The 19,751-nt window shown below is 43.1% G+C and overlaps 1 protein-coding gene across 2 annotated transcripts; it reads right to left on the bottom strand.

The window, feature by feature from the left end:
• Positions 1-5,619: 5,619 nt before the first annotated feature.
• MEIG1 (meiosis/spermiogenesis associated 1) lies at positions 5,620-19,118 on the bottom strand. 2 transcript variants are annotated; one of them, XM_004049079.4, is made up of 3 exons: positions 18,898-19,118; positions 11,882-12,048; positions 5,620-5,963 (listed from the first exon to the last, which is right to left on the bottom strand). In XM_004049079.4, exons 2-3 carry the CDS (start codon positions 12,017-12,019, stop codon positions 5,835-5,837), a joined length of 267 nt encoding a protein of 88 aa, XP_004049127.1. In that variant the 5' UTR covers positions 12,020-12,048; positions 18,898-19,118; the 3' UTR covers positions 5,620-5,834. The 2 variants fall into 2 exon arrangements, with proteins under 2 accessions (XP_004049127.1, XP_055209747.1); XM_055353772.2 differs by lacking the exon at positions 18,898-19,118 and adding an exon at positions 18,316-18,467.
• Positions 19,119-19,751: the final 633 nt, after the last annotated feature.

Below are 19,751 nucleotides of genomic sequence, written 5' to 3'. Positions count from 1 at the left end.
CACCCCTGTGATATTACATTAGGAGTAACATCTCCCTAGAGTATTACGAATAATATCATGGGGGGTACACACGTCTTTCGTTTTGGACTAATGTTCCCCTAGGATGTTACTAATAATATCACAGTGTGTACAATCACTGTGATATTAGCAGTCCCATTTTCCAAGGATATTATGAATAATATCACAGTACATTTTCATACATAATCTGTACACCATGTGTCTACACCCAATGTGATATGTGAAGTAATATATCCCTGGGTCTTAGGACTAACATCAAAGGGTGTACACCCAATGTGACATTCAAAGTAACATTCCTTGTGGATATTGCGAATGCTATCACAGGGTGTGATATTAGGAGTAAACTCTTCCTAGGATAACACATGCGATATTAGGAGTAACCCCTTCCTAGGATATGACGAATAACATCACAGGGTGTACACCCTTGTGACTTTAAAAGGAACACCCCCCTAGAATATTACAATAATAGAACAGGGTGTACAACCCCTATGACATTAAGAGTAACATCTCCCCAGCATATTACGAATAATGTCACTGGGGGCACACTCTCTGTGATATTAGCAGCAACATCTTTCTAGGATATTACGAATGATATCACAGGGTGTAAACTCACGGTGATATTAGAAGGAATATCTCCCTAGGATATGAGCTATCATATCACAGAGTGTACACACATGGTGTACACCCACTGTGTTATTAGCAGGAATATCTCCCTATGATATTATGAAAAATATCACAGGGTGTACCCTCTGTGGCTTACTAGAAGTAATGTTTACCATGGATATTACAAATAATATCACAGGGTATACCCACATAGGGTACACCCACTGTGATATTAGAAGTTATATCTCTTGAAGATATTACAAATAATATCCCAGTGGGTGTACCCCCTGTGTGTACACCCACCGTGATATTTAAAGTAATATCTCTCTATAAGATTACAAATAATATCGAAGGGTGTACACCCCCTGTGACATTAGGAGTGACATTCCCCTACAATATTGGGAACAATATCACACGGTGTACATCCCTGTAACTTTATGAGTAACATCCTCCCTGAATATTACTAATAATATCACAAGGCGTACACGCATTTGACATTAGTAGTAATATCCTGCTAGCATATTTTCAATAATATCACAGAAGGAACATGCCTGTGACATTAAGACTAACATCACCCTAGAAGAGTAAGAATAATAACATGGGGTGTACACCCTCTGTGACATTGGGAGTATCATCTCGCTAGAATATTACGAATAGTGTCACAGGGTGTTATCTTCTGTGCCAATAGGAGTATAGACCCCTGGGAAATTATGAATACTATCACAGGCTGTACACCCCTGTGACATTAGGAGTAACATCTTTCTACAGTATCACGAATAATATCACAATGTGTACACCCCTGTGTCATTAAAAGTAAAACTGCGCTAGGATATTAGGAAATAGAACACAGGGAGTACACCCCGTGTGACATTAGAAGTAACATCCCCCGAGGATATAACGAATAATGTCAGAGAATGTACCTGCATTGGGACTTCAGTAGTAACATCTCTTCAGGACAATACGAATAATATCAAAGGGTGTACACGCATTGTGAAATGAGTAGTGAACTCCTGCTAGGATATTAGGAATTTCATGACAGGGTCTACACGCCCTGTGACATTAGCAGTAACGTTTTCCTGGAATATCATGAAGAATATTAAAGGGTGTACAGGACCTGTGAATTACGAGTAACATTTCTATAGAATATTACATGTAACATCACTGTGTGTCCACCCCGTGTGACATCCCACAAAATTATAACGAATACTTTCACAAGGTGTACACCCTCTGTGACATTAAAAGTCACATTTCCCTAGAATATGACGATAATATCACAGAGTGTACACCGTCTGTGATATGAGGAGTGACATCTTATGAGGATAATATGAGTGACTTGACAAGGTGTACAAACCCTGTGACATAAGAGGTGACATCCCTCTAGGATATTATGAATAATATCAAAGCGAACATAGCCCGTGTGACAATAAAAGTAACCTCCCCATAGGAGAATAAGAATAACACCACAAGGTATACACACATTGTGACATTATTCTTAATGTCCCGCTGGATACTGGGAATAACTTCACAGTGTGTAGGGTCCTGTGACATCAGGATTAATAGTCCCCTATGAATAATACGTAATTAATATTACGAATAATACAGCAGGGTGTATACCCCGGTGACTTTACTACTGGCGTCTTGCTAGAATATGGAAAGTAATGTCCCAGGGTGTGAACCCAGGATGGCAGTAGAGAAAAGATCCTAGGAAAAATCGGGGAGTAATATCAACCCCCTCTCCCCACCTGGGTATTACGATTCCCGTCGCAAGGGGGCGGGCGCCCCCCGCGATGCGGGGAGTAATATCACCCCCCGGTACCCCCCTGGATATTAGGATCCACGGTGGTCACAGCGTGTTGACGTTATTGTCAGTAATATATTCTCCACCTCTGGAAATTACCAACTATGTCACACACGGGTGCACATACTCTGCACTATTTGCAGTAATAGCATCCTCTTCCCCCTGGATATTAAGAACAATATCACGGGAGTGTTTCTGCCCCCAGCGGCATTGGGTGTAGTATCGTCCTCTCCCACGTTGAAATTAGGACCAATATCACTGGGGGCGTGTCCACCCCATGCGATAATGAAAGTAACATCATCCTCTTCTCTCCTGGATCATGGGAACAATATCCCTGGGGTGGTGTACACTTTCTGTGCTATTGGGAGTAGGGTCATCCTCTCCCCCTTGGAATATTAAGGACCATATCACAGGGGGGCTGTACACACCCTGCGCTATTAAGAATAATATTATCCTCCCCTGCCCTGCACATTACAAAAAATATCACAGAGTGGGTGTACACCTCCTGCGGTATGGGGGGTATTATCATCTTCTCCTCTTCTGGATAATAGCAACAATAGTACACGGGTTTGTACCCTTTCTGTGATACTGGGAGTAATATTAACCTCTCCGCCTTTGAATATTAAGAACAATATCATAGACTGGATGTAGACCCCCTGCCATATTGGGAGTCATATCAGCCTCTCCTCTCCATGGATATTAGGAAGAATATCCCAGGATGGGTATACACCTCCTGCTGTCCGGGGAATCATATTGTCCTCTCCCTTCCTGGCTACTAGGAACAATATCAGAGGGTGGGTGTACACATCCTGCGATATTGGGAGTAATATCACCCTCTCCCCCTCCGGATATTAGGAACAATGTCACAGAAGGGGTGTACATTTCCTGTGATACCGGGAGTAATAGCATTCTCTTCTTCCGTGAATATGAGGAGGAACATCACCGGGTGGATGCACACCCAGTGCTATATTGGGAGTAACGTCATACGCCATCCCCTGGAGATGAGATTCGGATCAATATCACTGGGTGGGTGTACAGCTACTGCGATATTGAACGTAATATCATGCTCTCTCCCTTCCTGGACATTATGAACAATATCACAGGTGAGTGTACACCCACTGAGGTTTTAGGTGTGCTATTAGTATTAATTCATCCTCATTTATTATTAACATGAATATCTATTACCAATATTAATGTTAATATTAAGAAATCATTGCTCATAAAGTGTTCAGATTATTAATATTAATATTAATTATTAAGAGCTAATATGACTGTTTTCTAATAAGATCAATATCAGTTATTAATATCAGGTGTCATTAATCATTAATATTAATCATTTATTGTTATCGTGAATATAACTGTTTAATATGAATTATCATTATTATCGCTATTGATTTTAAAAATTATATGATCAGTTATTAATATTGATAGTTATTAGTCTCAATTAATAATTGATACTATTAATTGCGGTAAGTCACATTGTGCCATTCCACCCCTCCCTCGGCAGCTGGTTTACGACCCCAAACGGAGATCCAAATGCCCCTGAGAGAGCAGCGGTATACTGGGATAGAGGAGGATGGTCACGTGGTGGAGAGGCATGTTTTTGGGTACCAGCCCTTCACCTCTGCCGACCTTCTCAACTGGGAAAATAATACACCGCCCTCTACCGAAAAGCCACAAGCCCTAATTGATTTGCTCCAAACTGTTATCCAGACCCACAACCCCACCTGGGCTGATTGCCACCGGTTGCTCATGTTCCTCTTTAACAGAGATGAAAGGCGAAGAGTCCTCCAAGCAGCAACTAAGTGGCTAGAGGAACATGCACCAGCTGATTATCAAAACCCCCAAGAGTATGGAAGGACCCAGGTACCAGCAACTGACCACCAGTTGGACTCACATGAAAGAGAGGATATGCAAAGGCTAAACCGAGACAGGGAAGCTCTCTTGGAAGGATTAAAGAGGGGAGCTCAGAAGGTCACAAACGTTAACAGGGTCTCTGAGGTTATTCAGGGAAAAAGAAGAAAGTCCAGCACAATTATACGAGAGACTGTGTAAGGCCTATCATATGTATACTCTCTTTGATCCCGATAGCCCTGAAATCAGCACCTGATTCACATGGCTTTAGTCCGTCAAAGCGCTGGCTCTTCACTTTACAAATGTAAATCCTGAGGCTGCAATCCTAAGTTGTTAGCTCAAGGTCATGCAACTGTACATTACCATATTCTATGACCATGCTTTTCATCATTGGTAAGTAGACAAAGATCCTTATAGTTTTCTTTTTTTTTTTTGAGATGGAGTCTCCCTCTGTCGCCCAGGCTGGAATGCATTGGCGGGATCTTGGCTCACTGCAAGCTCTGCCTCCTGGGCTCACACCATTCTCCTGCCTCAGCCTTCTGAGCAGCTGGGACTCCAGGCAGCCGCCACCACTCCCAGCTAATTTTTTGTATTTTTTAGTAGAGACAGGGTTTCACCCTGCTAGCCAGGATGGTCTTGATTTCCTGACCTCATGATCCACCCTCCTCGGCCTCCCAAAGTGCTAGGATTTTAGGCGTGGGTAACTGTGCCCAGCCTGTTGGGATATTTCTATCTCTACTTCCCAGTGGTCATTAGTGGAGGACTTCTTCCATGGGGGGCATTATTCCTTGACACTTCCAGTTTGCCCAGCAAGAGGCAAAGGACTCCAGGGGCAAGAGAAAGACCTTGGGCCACAAGACCCATATCTGGCATCTCAAAGCAATGTTCTAGTAAAGACATAAATGCCAGGAGCGGGTATAAGTGGAGCACTAAGACTATCTGCTATAAGAAAATATGTCACTAGTCTAACCATTGGGATGATTTCAAAGGTGTTTTCCCACACTTAATGGTGATTACACCACAGTTATTATGGACAGAGGCCAGGTGTGGTGGCTCACACCTGAAATGCCAGCACTTTGGGAGGCTGAGGCGGGCAGATCACTTGAGGTCAGGAGTTTGAGACCACCCTGGCCAACGTGATGAAATCATATCTCTACTAAATATATAAAAATTAGATGGGTATGGTAGTGCACACCTGTAATTCTAGCTACTTGGGGGGCTGAGGCATGAGAATCACTTGAACCCGGGAGGCAGAGGTTGCAGTGCACCGAGACTGCACCACTGCACTCCAGCCTGGGCGACAGAGCGAGACTCTGTCTCAAAATAAAATAAAATGGACAAAAAGAGCAGGACCAAGAAAGTACAACTTTAATGCATCTGCAGCCAGTTCTTAGAACAGGACAAGGTGATTAGCAGATACCAATTCTCATGGCTTTTGTGTTCACAAAACATTAAACTGCAGACTGCATCTTGAATTATTTCATCAAATGACAAACACACGATGTAGAAGGAAATGATGAATTCTTAAAATATAATTGACAAGTAATACAAAGAAGACAGGCTAGTAAGCATAAATTTTCACTTTGTGGACTTCCTTGTCATCACATTCCCTCTGTTTGTTGTAGTAATAGAACGTATTGTCCCTTCTCTGAAGTTTCTTCACATATCCTGTCTCCGGCCAACGATCTACCTGCACATCAAGAACCAGAGTACAAACGTTACAATGCAGGGTTGATTTTTATCTCATATTTTACTATCAAATAGTTAAAAAGTATGACTTACACAAACAAAGTATAAGATTAGATTTTAGAATGCTTGAGCTTTTAAAGTATTATACCCACAAGACACATCCTACATTGCAGCCTTATGCTGTAAGATAACTAATTCAGGCCGAGTGTGGTAGCTCATGCCTGTAATCCCAGCACTTTGGGAGGCTGAGGCAGGTGGATCAATTGAGGTCAGGAGTTCAAGACCAACCTGGCCAACATGGTGAAACAATGCCTCTACTAAAAATACAAAAATTAGCTGGGTGTGGTGGTAGGTACCTATAATCCCAGGTACTCAGGGGGCTGAGGCAGAAGAATCCATTGAACTCTGGAGGCAGGGGTTGCAGTGACCCTAGATGGCGCCACTGCACTCCAGCCTGGGTGACAGAACAAGACCCTGTCTCGGAAAAAAAAAAAAAAAGACAACTAATTCAGTGCTTTTCTCTAGAGCCCAATTTCTAGGTTTATTTTATTTTGTTTTATTTTGGAGACAGAGTCTTGCTACATTGCCCAGGCTGTCCTGGAACTGCTGGAGTCAAGTGATCCTCCCAGCTTGGCCTCCCAAGTGCTGGAATTACAGGCCTGAGCCACTGCACCCAGCTCCAATTTCTAGATTTAAATTTCAATACTGTGGCCAAGATAAGACAAAACATTCAAAGTAATCTAAACTTCATTTCTCTTATGTTTACAAAAGATTTCAAACATTCTAACTTCTAAAATTAATACCACAGGAGGAAATTAGGGCTAAGCCCAGGCTCCATTTTGTAAGTGCTGCCTGCTGATTGTTGATGACTACACAGTGAATAAAGCAAACAACTCAAGAACTATCCAAATGTGTATATGCATTTCCTTCTGCCCCAATTTCAAGTTCACCTTGAAATCCTTTTTTTTTTTTTTGAAACAGGGTCTCACTCTGTCTCCCAGGCTGTAGTGTGGTGTTGTGATCATAGCTCAATACAGCCTCAACCTCCTGGGCTCAGGGGATCCTCCAGCCTCTGCCTCCCGAGTAGTTAGAACTACAGGTAAGCACCACCATGCCCAGATAAGTTTTCTATTTTTCTTTTTTTTCTGTAGAGACAGGGTCTCACTATGTTGCCCAGGCTGGTCTCAAACTCCTGGCCTAAAGCAATCCTCCTACCTTGGCCTCCCAAAGTGTCAAAAATCTTTTTTTAAATTTCTCCTACCATTCTTTATTGTTGTTGTTATGATTATTATTATTATATGTTGCCGAGGTTGGTCTCAAACTCCTGGTCTCAAGTGATCCTCCTGTCTTGGCTTTCCAAAGTGTTGGGATTGCAGGTGTGAGCCACTGTCCCCAGTCATCTCCTACCATTCCTTCTTGTATACCATATTGGTTTATCTACTTTTTTATTTGGCTTGATCTAATTTGGAGATCTGTCTCTCCACTTCCTCTTCAATGTTATCCCTTCCTGGCCAGGTTAATGTATTTCACTACTGTCAAATATGTTCCTTTCAGATTTTGTGAGATGTACTTTATCATAACCAAAAACTCATTATCTAGGCTGTAGAAAACCAAATCCTGCTCTTCAACGCCATCTATACAGGCAGTCCTGCACCCTTTCTCCAAATCCTGTTCTTCAACACCTTCTATACAGGTAGTCCTGTACCTTTTCTGTTCCCCATGAATAAATCTCAGCTTTCAGTAGGAAGAGGAGATGAATATACCATCTGTGTCCACATGTCTTTTACTTTCTAATAACACATCTTCATTTTTTGTGTCATCTCACTTACTTATGAATTAGCGAGAATAGGTAACGGCATATCTGAGAAGGCTTGGCAGGCCCTCTGACATACATTACAGAAAACCAGCAGTCCTTTCCACTACTGAGGCCACACCTGCCTGTGTGGCTTCCAATACCTTTGGCAGGGAAAGGAGGTGTTCTCAAGACTCCATTACAGCCCTCTTCCCTCCTGGGGCCAGGAGCAGATTATCTGAAAACCATCTGATCCGGTGAGAAAACAGTACAACCAATGCCTCTTCCGAACATCTGGAGCTGAGCTACTTGATATGGGACAATCCTTAGGACAGCTAAGTTGCTCCTATGCTTGTTGACTTCTAGACATTTTTCCTTTTGATGCCCCTTGGCATCTCTGAACTTTCTTTTCTTCTTGACTTTCAACTTGATCACTTCCATTTGATCTGGGAAACTTTCTTGCCTGTGGTGGAATGGAATGAGATCCTCAAGTTCAAGGACTTTCCCCTCAGGAGGGAAGGTCAGCAAGCACTATACCACCAGGTAATGAAAAACAGCTTCTCTTAAACCCTCAAACCACTGCACACTGGGAGAAACATCGCACCCAAAGCAAGCTTTCAGTCACCATCCTATCCGTCCCTCAAGACCCACTGCAAATGCCACTGGGGACACTAAGCCCTCTCTGGGGATTGTCCCTGGAAGGAAGTGATTTTGTTTTCCTCTAAATCCCTGTGCTTCTTTTTGTTAAGGAACATATACTTCGATTTGTGTAAGGTTTTATTGTTCTTGTTACTTATTTTAGAATCTAAGATGATGAGATTAATAAAAGTTATCATTTACTAAACACTTGCTGTTCCTTCAGTCAACAAATTTTTTGTGGGGGAGTCTCGCTCTGTGGCCCAGGCTGGAGTGCAGTGGCATGATCTCAACTTACTGTAACCTCCCTCTCCTGGGTTCAAGTGATTCTCCTGCCTCAGCCTCCCTAGTAGCTGGGATTACATGTGTGCACCACCATGCCCGGCTAATTTTGTGTATTTTTAGTAGAGACAGGGTTTCACCATGTTGGCCAGGCTGGTCTCTAACTCCTGACTGCAGGTGAACGGCCCGCCTCTGCCTTCCAAAGTGCTAGGATTACAGGCGTGAGCCACTGTGCCCAGCCCAACAAATTGTGAGCACTATAATGTCAGGCACTTCAAACATGTGATTACATTTAATTCTTGTGACAACTTTCTTTTCTTTTTTCCTTTTTTCTTTGTTTCTTTTTTTTTTTTTTTTTTTGAGACAGGATCTTGCTCTCTCACCCAGGCTGGTGTGCAGTGATGTGATCACAGGTCACTGCAGCCTCGATCTCCTGCACTCAAACAATCCTCCCCCCTGAGCCTCCCAGTAGCTGGGACTACAGAGACACTCCACCATGCCTGGCTAATTAAAAAAAAATTTTTGTAGAAATGGGGTCTCACTATGTCGCCCAGGCTGGTCTCAAAATCTTGGCCTCAAGCAATCCTTCACCCTCAGCCTCCCAAAGCACTGGGCTTAGAGGCGTAAGCCACCACAGCTGGCTGCCTATGAGTCTGAGGCTTGTGTATCTTTAGGGGCATCCCAATCTTGAGGCAGGGTATGAAGTTTATTTTATTTATTTATTTATTTGAGATGGAGTTTCACTCTTGTTGCCCAGGCTGGAGTGCAATGGCGTGATCTCTGCTCACTACAACCTCCACCTCCTGGTTTCAAGTGATTCTCCTGCCTCGGCCTCCCGAATAGCTAGGATTACAGGCATGTGCCACCATGCCTGGCTAGTTTTGTATTTTTAGTAGAGATAGGGTTTCTCCATATTGGTCAGGCTGGTCTCAAACTCCCAACCTCAGATGATCCGCCTGCCTCGGCCTCCCAAACTGCTGGGATTACAGGTGTGAGCCAACATGCCCAGCCCAAAGCTTATTTTAAACAGCATAAAAATGATAATGCTTCTGTTTTATCTGTTTAAAAGCCATAGATGATATAGTAATGAAAATTATCCTTGGCAATGGGGATAGAGTATAATGGTTGCGAAGACAGATACATGGAAGTCACAGTAATCAATCTTCACTTGATCAGTATTTTAAATTGTATTGTTAACCCCAATAATGTCATTCAATTAATGTCTATTAAAGAGGTAATAACATGTTAGTTCCGTATTGCCTCCATTATTTTTCCTATGTACTTTTAAAATTTTAATTTAATTAATTAATTTATTTATTTGAGATGGGGTTTCGCTTTGTTGCCCAGGCTGTAGTGTAATGGTGTGATCTCAGCTAACTGCAACCTCTGCCTCCCGGGCTCAAGTGATTCTCCTGCCTCAGCCTCCCAAGTAGTTGGGACTACAGGTGCATGCCACCATGCCCGGCTAATTTTTGTATTTTTAGTAGAGACAGGGTTTCACCATGTTGGCTAGGCTGGTCTCAAACTCATTACCTCAAGTGATCTGCCTACCTCGGCCTCCCAAAGGGCTGGGATTACAGGCTTGAGGCACCACTCCCAGCCTCCTATGTACTTTTAAAGGAATTTTTAAGTAGAGGACAAAGAATAGAATAAAAGAAAAAGAAGAGCTTATAGTGATCTGCAAAATGTACACATTAGAATCTGAAAAATGATGAGTTAGTAAAAAATAATGAAAAATAAACAACTGAGTTAATAAACACTGTTATAATCCCAAATCTAAAAATTAAAATATATTTATGAATACTATGTCATATTTTACAATACAGTTGACCCTTGACCAATGCAAGTTTGAACTTGGGGAGTCCATATATACGTGGATTGTTTTCAAAAAATTTGTTGAAATCTTTTTTGACATTTGCAACGATTTGAAAAAATTTGCAAACCACACAGACTATAAATATCAAAAATAATTAAGAAAAAGTTTTGTCATGAATGCATAAAATATATTAAGATATTAGTGTATTCCTGGGTTGATCAATTATTCACCTTACGGGCAAGTGTTTCTGTTAACACTAGGTTACTAGTAGTTGTTTTGGGGAGTCAAAAGTTATACACAAATTTTTGATGGCATGAAGCATTGAAGCCCCTAGTCCCTGTGTTGTTCAGGGGTGAACTGAATTTGTAAAAACACGTCTCTTAAGAATCACTTGAACCCGGGAGGCGGAGGTTGCAGTGAGCCGAGATTGCACCAGTGCACTTCAGCCTGGGTGACAGAGCGAGACTCTGTCTCAAAAAAAAAAAAAAAAAAAAAAAAGTCTCTTAGTAGCCAAGAGAATAAATAAGTTAAGAAGAACCACACAGTATAAACGGGAGCCAAATCTAAACTTTGGTCTAGCCTTCATAAAGCAAAGCTAGGTCTCTACTCTCTCAGGAAAGCCTGGGATATACTACCAAAGTCACGAGTTGTTCTAACACTTTTGTTTGTAAGGTATAATTGCCCCAAAAACCACAGGATTTTAACCTCTTTCTAATTCATGGTTAAAATAAAAAGTAACAGGAGGGAAATAATAGTTACCCAACATACTGATTATCTGATAATAAAATCACCTGAGTGAGGAAAAAAGCTTCTTTTTTTGTGGTCTACCGCAAAAGATTCATTTAGCAGAGCACAGTTGCTCAATAAAAGAGACAATTCTGAATGTACCCAGCTGAATGACCACCTCTTCTCCCACTCTGCCTGCAAATCATTCTTCTGGGCCTCTCCCCCTTAATAAGATGAGAGAGTCTGGCGGGGCGTCCTGGCTATTGCCTGTAATCCTAGCACTCTGGGAGGCTTAGGCGCGTGGATCACTTGAGGTCAGGAGTTCAAGACCAGCCTGGCCAAACACGGCAAAATCCCATCTCTACAAAAATACAAAAATTAGCCAGGCGTGGTGGTGCACGCCTGTGATCCCAGCTACTCGCGAGGCTGAGGCAGGAGAATCCCTTGAATCCGGGAGGTGGAGTGTGCCAAGATTGCGTCACTGCACTCCAGCCTGGGTGACAGAATGAGACTCTGTCTCAAAAAATAAAAGTAAATAAAAGTAAACAAATAAAATGAGAGAGTTGGAGTAAAATTTCCTTCAGTTATTCTCTGGTTGTTTATAAAATACTTTTCAGCATCTGAGAAATACATTTCGAGTTGAGGTTTGTAGAGGCAGAAATCTTACCATAGAAACTTGTTTCACTTGTCTATATTCGGTTTCATCCCGATATCCTGCTTGTTGAAATCTGTACAGATTTTCTATCGCTTCTGACCATTTTTTGGCACGACTTATTGATTTTGGTTTTACATCAGAACTAGCCATGGTTACAGAGGCCTTATTATCAATAATATCTGAAAGATGTTAAAACAACATTAATGGATAATGTAATAGTGACAATTTTGAAATTCCCTTTAAGAATAAACAAAACTGGCCGGGTGCGGTGGCTAACACCTGTAATCCCAGCACTTTGGGAGGCCGAGGCGGGTGGATCATGAGGTCAGGAGTTTGAGACCAGCCTGGCCAACATGGTGAAACACCGTCTCTGCTAAAAATACAAAAATTAGCTGGGCATGGTGGTGCACGCCTGTAATCCCAGCTACTGGGGCAGCTGAGCCAGGAGAATGGCTTGAACCCAGGAGGTGGAGGTTGCAGTGACCCGAGATTGTGCCACTGCACTCCAGCCTGGGTGACAGAGCAAGACTCCATCTCAAAAAAAAAAAAAAAAAAAAAAAAAAAAGAGAATAAACAAAACTAACACTTAAAAGTTATACTTAGAGTTGAGAATCCCATTAAATATATTAGTTTTTAAACATACAATTCCAAGATTGAGAAGGATTCATGCTCTATTTTGTGGGGATAAAACTGTAACAAACAAACAAACAAAACCCCAAGTCCCTGAAAGATACATAGAAAACTGTTTTATTCTTTATCAATAAAATCCCAGTCGGAGTTACGGAGTGATGTTCTAAAAGCTGTATACACATACTGGAGTTCCAGGTAATAGTTTGCACATTTCTGAAAACATGCCCAGTAGATTGTCAAAATATCCACCACCATTCCATTACTTATATTCAAAGCTGCATATCTCTCTCTCTCTCTCTCTCTCTCTCTCTGAAAAAGGGAATGTAAGACCCGTCTTCTCACTCTGTTCACTTTCTTGTTTCTGGGAGGGAATGGTTTACTCTTTTTCACTTCTTAATTGCTTGGAGACATCCCAATTGCTGCAATTCATTTACTGAGGTCACTGTAGTACCTGATCTTTTGATGAACTAATGTGAGAAAATGGCCTAACACAGATTCCATGCACACTGTGTGGCTGTCGTGGTACTGAGACCATGAATTTAAAAACAGTGTAGGAGGTCACTAATAGTCTTGGAAAGTCTAATATACGACTTTAGTTCATGTAATTGTCTATTCACCGAACTTCCATAGCAAGTTTTTCAAAGGCATAATCTTACACTTGTTTTCTCAGCTACTTATTTTATTAACAAAATATCAGTCATTTAACTGAAATAAAGTATACAGAATTTTCACTATGATTCCTTGAATGCATTCTTCTATTAAAATATATTTCTATTGGCTGAAACACATTAAAGTCAGATCCTATAAATAAATTAATATTTTATGAATTTTTTTCAGTCACAATAACAAATGCTCATTATGTTTAAAAGGTCAAGAAATACATTAAGGTATAACAGGGAAAGGCTGGACATGGTGGCTCGGGCCTGTAATCCCAGCACTTTGGGAGACTGAGGTCAGGAGACCTGAGGTCAGGAGTTCAAGACCAGCCTGGCCAACATGGTGAAACCCCGTCTCTATTAAAAATACAAAATTAGCCAGGCATGGTGGCACATGCCTGTAATCCCAACTACTTGGGAGGCTGAGGCATGACAATCGCTTGAACCTGGGAGGTGGAGGTTGCAGTGAGCTGAGATCACACCATTGCACTTTAGCCTGGGCAACATGAGTGAAACTCCTTCTCAAAAAGGAAAAAAAAAAAAAAAAGAATTGGGCGTGGTAGCAGGTGCCTGCAATCACAGCTACTTGGGAGGCTGAGGCTTGAGAATCGCTTGAAACCCAGGAGGTGGAGGTTGCCCTCCAGCCTGGGTAACAGAGCAAGACTCTGGCTCCAAAAAAAAAAAAAAAAAAAGTATACATATATATATACACACACACACACACATACACTTATATACATATATATAAAGGAAAACTCAAAATAAGCATGACATTAATTAGAAATATCCATCCTTCATACTGGGTAAAAATCATGCTAAATATACGATTAATTAACATAGACTTAAAAGTTTTATTTAAAAGGATCTTCTAATAAATGCTTTTACAAGACATAAATTTAGCTTCACTTGGATTTAATAGAGGAAAAATAGGAAATGGAAATAAAATGGACAGACTTGCTGAATTTCAGACAAATATTTCTTCAATATGAAAGATGTAGCCTAAATGTTCCCTTAGTGGTTAGTAAAAAAAGATAATGAAGACTGTTAGGAGGCTAAGTCACAAGTACCAATGGGCTCTTTGCTATGAAAAACAAGAAAGTTGTTCTAATGCTCTTCCTATTTAGATTTTTGTTAAATTACTTAACATTCTAAAGATTATAGTGTTTATATTGTATTCTTTTTTTTTTTTTTTTTTTTTTTTGAGACAGAGACTCGCTCTGTCACCAGGCTGGAGTGCAGAGGCGCGATCTCGGCTCACTGCAAGCTCCACTTCCCAGGTTCATGCTACTCTTCTGCCTCAGCCTCCTGAGTAGCTGGGACTACAGGCGCCCACTACCATGCCCAGCTAATTTTTTGTATTTTTAGTAGAGACGGGGTTTCACTGTGTTAGCCAGGATGTTCTCGATCTCCTGACCTCATGATCCGCCTGCCTCAGCCTCCCAAAAGGCTGGGATTACAGGCGTGAGCCACCACGCCTGGCCAAATTTTTATATTTTTAGTAGAGATGGGTTTCACCATGTTTCTCAGGCGGTCTTGAACTCCTGGCCTCAAGTGATCCGTGTACCTCGGCCTCCCAAAGTGCTGTGATTACAGGCGTAAGCCACCGCACCCGGTCCAGTTTTACAGTATTATACGAGTTTATGTAAAATTTGGAACACCTGGCAAAACAATAAACAAGCCACGCTTCAGTGAAACCTTTGTCCTTTAATGCCATTCATTCTAGTGGGAAGTTCACTACTCCACTGCTGCACAATATAATAGCAATATACCAGCTATGACAAAGAGGTGAGTTGGACATGTGATACAGCCTAAGAATCCATTCATATATATAATATGAAATATTACACAGGAATATAGATATATTACCCAGGAAAAATGTTCTAAGAAATATTAAAGAAAAAAGTTAGGCTGGGCGTGGTGGCTCACGCCTGTAATCCCAGCACTTTGGGAGGCCGAGGTGGGTGGATCACCTGAGGTCGGGAGTTCGAGACCAGCCTGACCAACATGGAGAAACCCGTCTCTACTAAAAATACAAAATTAGCTGGGCGTGGTGGCGCATGCCTCTAATCCCAGCTAATCTGGAGGCTGAGGTAGGAGAATTGCTTGAACCTGGGAGGCAGAGGTTGCAGTGAGCCAAGATCGCGCTATTGCACTCCAGCCTGGGCAACAAGACCGAAACTCTGTCTAAATTAAGAGAAAAAAAAAAAGTTAGTGAATTCACTGTATTAAAATACTTTCAGGACAGGAACGGTGGCTCACGCCTGTAATCCCAGCACTCTGGGAGACTGAAGTGGGTGGATCACGAGGTCAGGAGTTCAAGACCAGCCTGGCCAAGATGGTGAAACCCCGTGTCTACTAAAAATACAAAAATTAGCCGGGCATGGTGGCGCATGCCTGTAATCCCAGCTAATCAGGAGGCTGAGGCAGAGAACTGCTTGAACCTGGGAGGCGGAGGTTGCCGTGAGCCGAGATGGTGCCACTGCACTCCAGCCTGGGTGACAGAGCTAGACTGTCTGAAAAAAAAAGAAAAAAAAAACTTCCAAATTAGTCATATTTTTATATGAATTTAGTGACTGTATTACTTACAGGACTTTTACAGATGAAGCACATGTAGTGATACAATCTTAATTTTTGTCTTATCTATGCCCTTTTTGCTTTAGGCTTGACTTTTTGCTCATATTCATTCGAAACGTATTTTCTTGAATGCCATCTATGTAACCTTTTGTCACTTTCAGCTCAAAAAATTATGGCAACTATACATAAAAATGCTACATTTAATAGAAGAGCAGAAAATATGCTATATTCAATTGGACTTTGGGGGAAATCACCACTTTTCTCAGTAGAAATAGACATCCTCCGGTTATTATTAAGCATTTCAAAATTTTATTTTCCCAAAATACCTAAAGAGAATATGAATGTAAATTTCACCATAGTAGGAACTCTAGTGACTACTGTAACTACGCTATATAAGTGGTGGTGGAAATTCTTTTTTTTGCCCTTACTTTCAGTTTATTAAAAACACAAAATGAAACTAAAATTAGGAAAGATCAACTTACAATTCCTTGATTAAATTTTTCAGTGATTCTAGGAAATTCAGTGGCAGTTCTAATTCTGCTAGTACTTAGCACTTGCAGACTGAGTGGTTTCTTTGCTGGCAGTTGTGCCAAAAAAAGAATTGATAAAAAATACATTTAATGGCCGGATGCAGCGGCTCACACCTGTAATCCCAGCTCTTTCTGAGACTGAGGAGGGAGGATCATTTGAGTCTGAGTTCACGACCAGCCTGGGCAATGTAGTGAGACTCTATCTCTACAAAAAATAAAATTAGCTGGGTGTGGTGGCCCATGACTATAGTCTCAGCTACTGGGGAGGCTAAGGTGGGAGGGATTGTTTGAGCCCCCAAGGTTGAGGCCACAGTGAGCTGTGATCAAGTCACTGCATTCCAGCCTGGGAGACTAGAATGAGACCCTGCCTCAAGAAAAAAATATTTAAAAAATAAATAAATAAAAATAAACATTTGGGCCATGCGCGGTGGCTCACGCCTGTAATCCCGGCACTTTGGGAGGCCGAGGCAGGTGGATCACCTGAGGTCAAGAGTTCGAGACCAGCCTAGCCAACATGGTGAAACCCTGTCTCTACTAAAAAAAAAAAAAAAAAAAAATTAGCCAGATGCGGTGGCGGCTGCCTGTAGTCCCAGCTACTTCGCGAGGCTGAGGCAGGAGAATCACTTGAACCCAGGAGAGGGAGGTTGTGGTGAGCCAAGATCGCACCACTGCACTCCAGCCTGGGTGACAGAGCAAGACACCATCTCAAAAAAATAAATTAATCTGACATCTAAAATACCAAGTTGTAGCTCCACAAACAGGAAACAGCAATGCCTGAGTTTCTGGTTTGTGAAACTGAATTATATGAAATACTTAGGGTTTATATGCATACAGATGGTCCCGTGGAATGGTTCAACTCATATCTCCACTTTACCATGGTGCAAAAGCAATACGCATTCAGTAATTCGAGTACCCATGCAACCATTCTGTTTTCCACTCTGAATTCAGTATTCAGTAAGTTACATGACATAGTCAACACTTTATTATAAAATAGGCTTTGTGTTAGATGATGTTGCCCAACTGCAGGGGAGCTAAGTGTTCTGAGGACGTTTAAAGTTGGCTAGGTGCATTAAATGCATTTTCGACCTACCATGGGTGTATTGGGACATAATCCCATGGTTAAATTGAGGAGCATGTTATTTTATTTATTTATTTATTATTTTTTTGCGATGGAGTTTCACTCTTGTTGCTCAGGCTGGAGTGCCATGGCGCGATCTTGTCTCACCACAACCTCCGCCTCCCGGGTTAAAGCGATTCTCCTGCCTCAGCCTCCCGAGTAGCTGGGATTACAGGCATGCGCCACCATGCCTGGTTAATTTTTTTGTATTTTTAGTAGAGACGAGGTTTTCCCATGTTGGTCAGGCTGGTCTCGAATTCCCGACCTCAGGTGATCCGCCTGCCTCAGCCTCCCAAAGTGCTGGGATTACAGGCGTGAGCCACCACGCCCGGCCTCGGGCACGTTATTTTAAAAACACACCATCTCGGCGCGGTGGCTCACGCCTGTAATCCCAGCTCTTTGGGAGACCGAGGCGGGTGGATCACGAGGTCAGGAGATCGAGACCATCCTGGCCAACAAAGTGAAACCCCGTCTCTACTAAAAATACAAAAAATTAGCCGGGCATCGTGGCGGGCGCCTGTGGTCCCAGCTACTCGGGAGGCTGAGGCAGGAGAATGGCGTGAACCCGGGAGGCGGAGCTTGCAGTGAGCCGAGATCGCGCCACTGCACTCCAGCCTGGGCTACAGAGCGAGACTCCGTCTCAAAAAACAAAAACAAAAATAAAAACAAAAAACACCATCTCAACTCCCTGACAATCTAAAGTTGTAACAGAAGCTTCTGATGTAGCCAGCCACCCAAATTCCCTTTTCGCTTCCCTTTCACTCTGAAAAGCGCTTTTACTTTTAGTAGTATTAAAACTTCAAGAGCATTAGCCTCCCTAATAGTCCCTTTTTTTCTCCTATTAGATTATTTCTGTTCTTAAGAGGCAGCAGGGGGAGCCCTGTAACCAGCACGTAACCTTAGGCAAGGCCATGAACACGCCTGCGCCTGTTTCCTGACCTTAAAGAGAAGCATTAGCCGGTCTCTAAGGTCCTGGAACTCCCGTCTGCTGTCGCTGGGCGTTCATTTGAAAGACAAAAGCGGTTCCGAAAGCACGCCTGGCGGTCCCTGCTCTGGGAGTGCTGACCTGCCTGTGTGCAGCACAAAACCGCTCCCTTCCGGCCCTCACAGCTAACCTGCAGTCCCCATCCCTCCAGCTTCCTTTCTGCCATAAATCACTAACTGTGTGGGAGATGAAATCCGCCTGGTGAAGGCTGGGATGGACAAAACACAGTATTCCAAAATCTAGGGCCCAAATCGGAGCCCTCGGAGACGCGGCACCTAAAGCCAATGGGGTTCGGGGCGGCCCGGAAACTTCCGGGAGAACCGGACCCTGAGATTCTGGAAGGGCCAAATAGTGACCCTCCTCCCTGAAAATCACGGAAGAGACATGAAAATCACGGGATCTCCCTGGCAAACCTCAGGAGACAGCAGAGAAGGGCGGAGCCGAGAAGGCGGGGCAAGAAGTTCCGGGGTGGGGCTACGGCCGGGGCGCAGGGGTTGGCGGGCAGGGCCCCCGCCTCCAGCGACGCATCCACCCACCCCTGGGTCCGGCTCTACTGGGTTATCCTCGTTCCGCCAAGCAGGAGAGGCCGGGGGCGCCCAGGAGCTTGCAGGCGGGCGTGGGTGCTTGCGTTCTCTACTCGGGATCCGCGGGCAGGGCCAGCGAGAGGCCAAGTGTTGTGGCCTTCGCGACCCTCGCGTCTCTTAGTAACGCGATGAAGCTGCAGGAGCTCCCGGCTCCTTCAGGCCCCGCCCAGCTAGCTCAGGCCCCGCCTCCGGGAGTGGGCTTTTATGCGCATGCGCGAGGGCTGGGGTGGGCGCAGGCCCATCTCACTAAGCCAATGTAGGTCCCAGGTAGGAGCGCTGCCAGGGCTTACCCCTGAGCAGAGATGGAGGGCGAAAAAGGGTTACTTGCTGCTGCTTGAATCCCAGACAAAATTCCCTATGAAAGCGGATCACAGCTCGGAGACTGTTTGTAGTTCCTGATAGTAGATATCTCCTATCTATTCATTTGCGAGGAATGAACCATTCCACAGAGTCGCCATAGTGCCTGATAATCAGTAAACCTACAATAGATGATATCTATAGCTTTAATTATTTTTCCTAGCATTATTTATTACTATATTACAGTACTATCTATTTTAGCGAAAAGTGATCAGATTCAAGATATACGGTTTTTTGTTTTTGTCTTTGTTTTTGTTTTTTTTGAGACGGAGTCTCGCTCAGTCGCCCAGGCTGGAGTGCAGTGGCGCGATCTCGGCTCACTGGAAGCTCCGCCTCCCGGGTTCACGCCATTCTCCTGCCTCAGCCTCCCGAGTAGCTGGGACTACAGGCGCCCGCCACCACGCCTGGCTAATTTTTTGTATTTTTGGTAGAGACGGGGTTTCACTGTG

The sequence above is a fragment of the Gorilla gorilla genome, chromosome 8 (genome assembly GCF_029281585.2).
Source record: "Gorilla gorilla gorilla isolate KB3781 chromosome 8, NHGRI_mGorGor1-v2.1_pri, whole genome shotgun sequence".
NCBI lineage: Eukaryota > Metazoa > Chordata > Mammalia > Primates > Hominidae > Gorilla > Gorilla gorilla.
The sequence above is the reverse complement of the archived record's forward strand: the minus strand, read 5'-3'. Positions and strand labels throughout refer to the sequence as shown.